The following is a 5,838-nucleotide window of genomic DNA, read 5'->3' as shown; positions in this document are numbered from 1 at the left end:
ATCGTTAGTAAGTTCATTCTGTGGAAATACATAAATGACTAGTTCCATTATCAGCAGGTTGGCACCAAGTGTGGAATATCAAACAATCATTTCCAAATCAAATCATTTTTATTTGTGATGATGGTTCGAGATTATTGCATGTTATTATAATAATTGTAGATGCTCATGAACTAGCGTATTACGCTTCTTTCTACTATTTATCATTTCATTCCAAACAATCGATAGCTGATCGTGGTAACTTTACGAGTGCCATATTGAACAACACTATTTCTTCCATATTCCCTACCCAAATCACGGCAGTCAGTGGTAACTTGCTTACTATCAACATCATTGCTATGACTTCATACTACAACAATACGCTAACAAAATTGGGATTCAGAAGTCATCATCACAACTCAACAATTGATGCTCTTTCATACAAATTGTATGGTGAGTTTCTGAGGAATATTATGATTCCATCCGCAAGTTTGATAGAATATATGCATTATTTATATCCTAACTATGACAAAGAGGAGTACAACGCTGTTCACCTAAGATTTGGAGGGGAGTTAGCTGATGTTCCTGTATTCATTGAGTTCTTGCCATTGAAATCATTCCCATTGATTCTCCAATGCATCAAACAATTACCGAAACCTAAAAAACTCTATGTGGCATCCGATTCTGTGAAAATGAAAATGAGGCTGGCAAGGAAATTAACACAATACTTGTTGATCTATTCCAAGAACCAGACAATTCCAGCAGATACACAAATGATGCAGAACAGTTTAGTCTCGTATGCCACATTTAGTGCTGTTGCTGAGTTATACATTTTAGGGCATGGAAAACGCTGTGTTATGACAACACGAAGTACATATAGTTTAGCGATGTGTGCTTTGACTGGACAGAAGCCGATCATTATAGAACCAAAACTTAATATTTGTGATAATGAAACATATAGTATTTTTATCAAATATCATGTTTTTTTATAAATGGTGATGACAATGAAATAGATGATAGAATAACAAATTATAAGACATACAAACAAAATGAAGTAAATATGTATTAAGTTATAATAAATACATTTACTTGTGCAATATTATAAATGCAACAATGTTTCCTAATATTATCAAATACATACTCAACAATATTTGCTCAATTCTCTATATCAATTATTATAAAAATAAGAAATCATACTCAATCAATAGTATAGCAGTGTTCAAAAAATATAAAGAAAATATCTTGTATTATAGTCACTCGAGCACAATTATGTTATGTTAGTAATAACAGTACAGCACTGCTATAGAAATACAATACTATATTGGAAATTTATTATTATTTGTTGATATTTCTTATACCGATATAATATTTATTGAAAAAACTATATATTATTAACATTCCGAAGAAAGAAAATACAAATTGATATTTCACTAAAATTAATGTAGTCAATGATACCATGTGTAGAAACGTTGGAGTAATAGTTAATTTGATCTTCGTATAATTTGGCAGGATAATTAGATTGCTCGTTGTCTGAAAACAATAATAGTTTTTTTTAACCACGTGAATTATACTATAAAAATAGCTAGTTTAGAGTATATTGAAATAGTAAAAGAGTGAAAGGCCTCTGAAACTAAAAATAATAGGCTATGTGTGTGTTTTTGTATTTTTCTATTGTATTGTAAAAAGCAGTGAAAATCAATAGGTATGCTAGAGATTTAGTATGCAATTAAGATTTTCATTCCTTGTTATTTTGGACACAATTTACATATTTATCTTTTGAAATAAAATTGGATTATTGAAATAGAATGATTTTTTGATTTTCATTTCGTAACAAGGTATTATCAAATCCTAATATTTATTGTATTCATAGCAATCACTTTAAAAACAATATTAGTACAATTTCAACACTAATGAGGCTGATCACTGTGTTTTGCATTTCTTTCATATATCAAATAATAGACTAGATATGGACATTGTATATTTTTAGAATTATACAACTATTATACGTTAATTGGTGTGTAATCATGAAAGCAGATAAGTATATTTGTTTTGGTATTCCAATTCAATAACACTCTACATCATTCTTTTTTCTCTTACAAAGAATATCATTTTGGGTATTTTCAGCGTCTATTAGTTTTTTTTTCGCATTCCATATTTATTGTCACGATTATCTATCCCAATTTCTTTTGGAAATCACACCCACAAAACAATGTCTAATCTACTACAATCGGGTATATTCCTTCTGTTAGTGATTCATTTTGTCATTGGTTGCTTATTTCATATTCAACAAAATAGGTTCACACATATACACGCACTAAATAAGCTCTTCATAATAAGCTTCTTGTCTTTTAAAACACACAGGGAAATTTGTTACCGATCGATATTGCTCATTTAATCTCATTTGTAGGTCATTGTAGACCTCCTTCATATCGTTAATAGCATGCATCTTCCCTAAATACTTTCTGCGAAACCCAGAACTACGATTATTGATCACAAATATGATTTACTCAGGATGTGGAAAGTCCATTGCGAAAGCATGATTCAATATGTAATACTGAAAACCAGCTTGACGAAGATGCTAAAAATACTGCACTTTGTTATATCCATAGTTCACAAATCTTTCCTCAAATAGAGGAAGTGTGGGAGAGTATTTCACCATCAAATATCTATAGAGAATCACAGAAACAACTCATATTTACGGTTCCATGAAATTGGTGATAAAACAGCGAACTCGAGATACATGCGATTCTTTTGACGTTGTAAACCATTCTGGCATTACATACATCTATGCTAGAGAGCTTTTATAATTTCAACATGAGTTCGAATGTTGTTCTTATTAGATATGCAAATCTTTCGATTGATACACTCGATCAGTTCCAATTTGTTTTCTGGTTGAATCCAATTCGATCTATTCACAAACGATTGAACATTGCATACAAGTAAGAACAACTTTCGGTTGAAGAGCAGTGAGCCAGTATTTGTTTGCCTATATAGAAAAACACGGGGAGAATAACAGCAGAGCGATTGCTTTGATAAAGGAATTGTGGAAGACTCATGACTTCCTTATAAGTATTTACTAGTGATAATGAGAAAAGAAGATGACAAATACAAGATAATCGAAGATCCATATCAAGAATCAAGAAATGAGTGGTTCGAATGTTTCGTATAGCAAGATTTCGTAAGCGATTAATAGGAAACACAGTACTGGATTTGAGATAACGACTGACTAGATAAAAAAGAATTGTAACACGTTTGGGAATGAAGTGAGTTGAAATGTAACGCACAAGGTGGATTTCCTGGGTCGATGTGGCATAAATCACAAGAACAATCGGTCTACAATGAACATGGAAATCGATCGTATTTACCCTTGATAACGATACATGAATTGACGTAGTGCAAACAAACGATTGTATCCAAAAGCGGTGACAATGGCGGTTACATCGAATTTCTGATCGTTGGAAGGAAACCATGCTATACCTCAGAGAGAAATCCATCAATGAATACGCGTATCTGTATATTCGACTTCCTCATTCCCCACAAATTTACGAATGAGCAAGCCGTTCTGATAGTTCAATATTGCTTTGACCTTCTTTTGGTTTCTTGGAATATCACATCCATCACAATGGATTGGACTATCCGAGTAATGACTCACATTATAGAACTCAGAGCGCAATTGTAACTTCCTCGTTATGAGTACACTTTGAAAATCATGGTATTGTTCAATCAGAGCCGAAGTGGCAGTATGGTTACTGATTGCTGCACGAACATCTTGTATCCAATCATTTTCCTTAAACTCGAGTATCAAATGAACTGAGTCATATTTTTCCAGAATTGGACGGAAGCATTCTTCTTGACTCCATTGTAATGACAAATTTGATACAAGTTCACCTTCTGTTTTGTGAATTGCACGAAAATGTAAAACAGTGTAGTAAACCGAAATGTGATCATCTGGGAAAAGGCCATCCAATTCTTTGTTTTGCATTAGCATTAATTTGTAATCGGTCGAATTATGCTCTTCTTTCTCTTCTTCGAGTAATACTGCATCGATTCTTCGATTTCGTTTATCACACTCATCGTCTGAAGAGAAAGAATAACTGGAATAATCACTCTTGTAGAGTTTAAGGGAAGTGCCATTCATTTCAAAAGAACATTCTGACTTGCCAGTAGAAAAAGTTAGAGGCGACTGGTAAAGACTCATGAGAAACGTAGTACGATCAACATTACTGGGAACTGAAGATGAAACAGCTTCTGTTGATAAAGGAAAGAATCTGGAATTAGTATCGATTGTTTGCTGATTTGAAGGAATTGATACTGAAGACAATCCTTTAGTATCAAAGGAAGACTCTGAGTATAAAAGTCCATTCTGGGAATGAAACAAAAGTCTTGAAACGAAATTCAGTACACTATTTGAGGTCGAAAAAGAACGTACGCTCAAATCTGGATATAGACCATGCGATGATGATAATCCTTTATCGGTAGTTGTAGAAACCACATAATGACTCTTTAGACAATTCCAAATCTTTCGAATATCGAGTAGACTGTATCTATTATTTCTAATAATATTATTGCTGTGATATTCTTTTACAGAATATAGCTGTTCACTGGAACCTGGATTTAATGGACTATTTCTTTCTATAGCAGTAGCTTCACCAATATTCCCAGCAGAATTCCCAATATCACTTGTATTCATGGTAGTGGATGTAACTCTTTTGACTGGGTTTTCTAAATCATCTGTCAATTCTCTTGTCAGTCATATTCTCTTTGTAGAAAAGAGGTACTGGCTTATGCAAATTGTCGCTGTTTTTTATATAGGGTAAGTATAATAACAAATTACTTGTTTCTAGGATACAACACAAAGAACAAAATAGCAAATTCGATGGTATAGAGACTTGACCATTTCTAAATTGTTATTCCCGATTATTACCCTACATATATATTCTAACATTGATAGTAATCAGTAAAATGAATGCAAAAGTTATATACAATAGTACTGTTAAAGGAAACTTCATTGACATATTCAAGAACCACACACAAGTAAAAATGAATATAACGTGTTATTTGTTAAATGTATAACAAGATTAATAATAACAATAAATGCTTTTTCAAAATTATCAAATATACTACTATCAAGTTTTTGAAAATAGTCCAGTTCAAATAGGTGGAAATGGTAATGTTATTGCTATTATAAAACTATTGTACACTCAGATATCTATTTTACAAATGAATGCCTTGATGATATTGAAGCTGCTAATAGTGACAAATAATATAAGTACTGATAGGGTCATGCTATTTGTTATGTAATAATCGTTTGGTCAAGCTTGTGACATGATAGGAAGGATAATAACTTCGTATTTTATTTGTAATTTGCAGCACATATTCTTGTATGTTAAGCAAATGAAAGAATATTTAAATTAAGTAGTCCTATGTGTTTCTTTGTTATTAGTGTATATATTCTCATTGATTAGTACCATTATTAACAAGAAAGAATAATTCTTATTTTTATATTTAATCCCTTAAGTAAATGCATCACAAGTATCTCTATTTCTATGGAATATTAACGATGACGATTCTTGGAATTACCGTGTTTTATGTTTAGAACATGAAGTCAAATTTCGAATATGATTACTTCAAACCACCATCAAAGAGATATATTATTTTAAGACAGCAAAACAGTTTTATATTACTGGACTAATTAAGGTATTCACACACTGAGGAAGCAATACTTAAGATTTTGAGGCGACATGAATAAGGTGTGGTTGCTTAACATGTCCCGGAATTTAAAATGAATTTAATATACAAGTATTGTCAAAATGGGCACCTTGAATGAGGCACAAAAGCATTAGTTATCCCATGACTATTATA

General features: G+C 31.9%; 1 protein-coding gene across 1 annotated transcript; it reads right to left on the bottom strand.

Moving 5' to 3' along the window:
* Nucleotides 1-2,671: 2,671 nt before the first annotated feature.
* On the bottom strand, nt 2,672-3,958 carry GSBLH_T00003245001 (uncharacterized protein; the record flags this gene model as incomplete). The annotated part of the gene is made up of 6 exons (XM_013041953.1): nt 2,672-2,761; nt 2,791-2,884; nt 2,914-3,052; nt 3,086-3,309; nt 3,342-3,447; nt 3,481-3,958. 6 exons carry the CDS (start codon nt 3,956-3,958, stop codon nt 2,672-2,674), a joined length of 1,131 nt encoding a protein of 376 aa, XP_012897407.1.
* Between the last annotated feature and the right edge of the window lie 1,880 nt (nt 3,959-5,838).

Source organism: Blastocystis hominis (assembly GCF_000151665.1).
Source record: "Blastocystis hominis, Singapore isolate B (sub-type 7) whole genome shotgun sequence assembly, scaffold_3".
Lineage (NCBI taxonomy): Eukaryota > Bigyra > Opalinata > Blastocystidae > Blastocystis > Blastocystis hominis.
The sequence above is the reverse complement of the archived record's forward strand: the minus strand, read 5'-3'. Positions and strand labels throughout refer to the sequence as shown.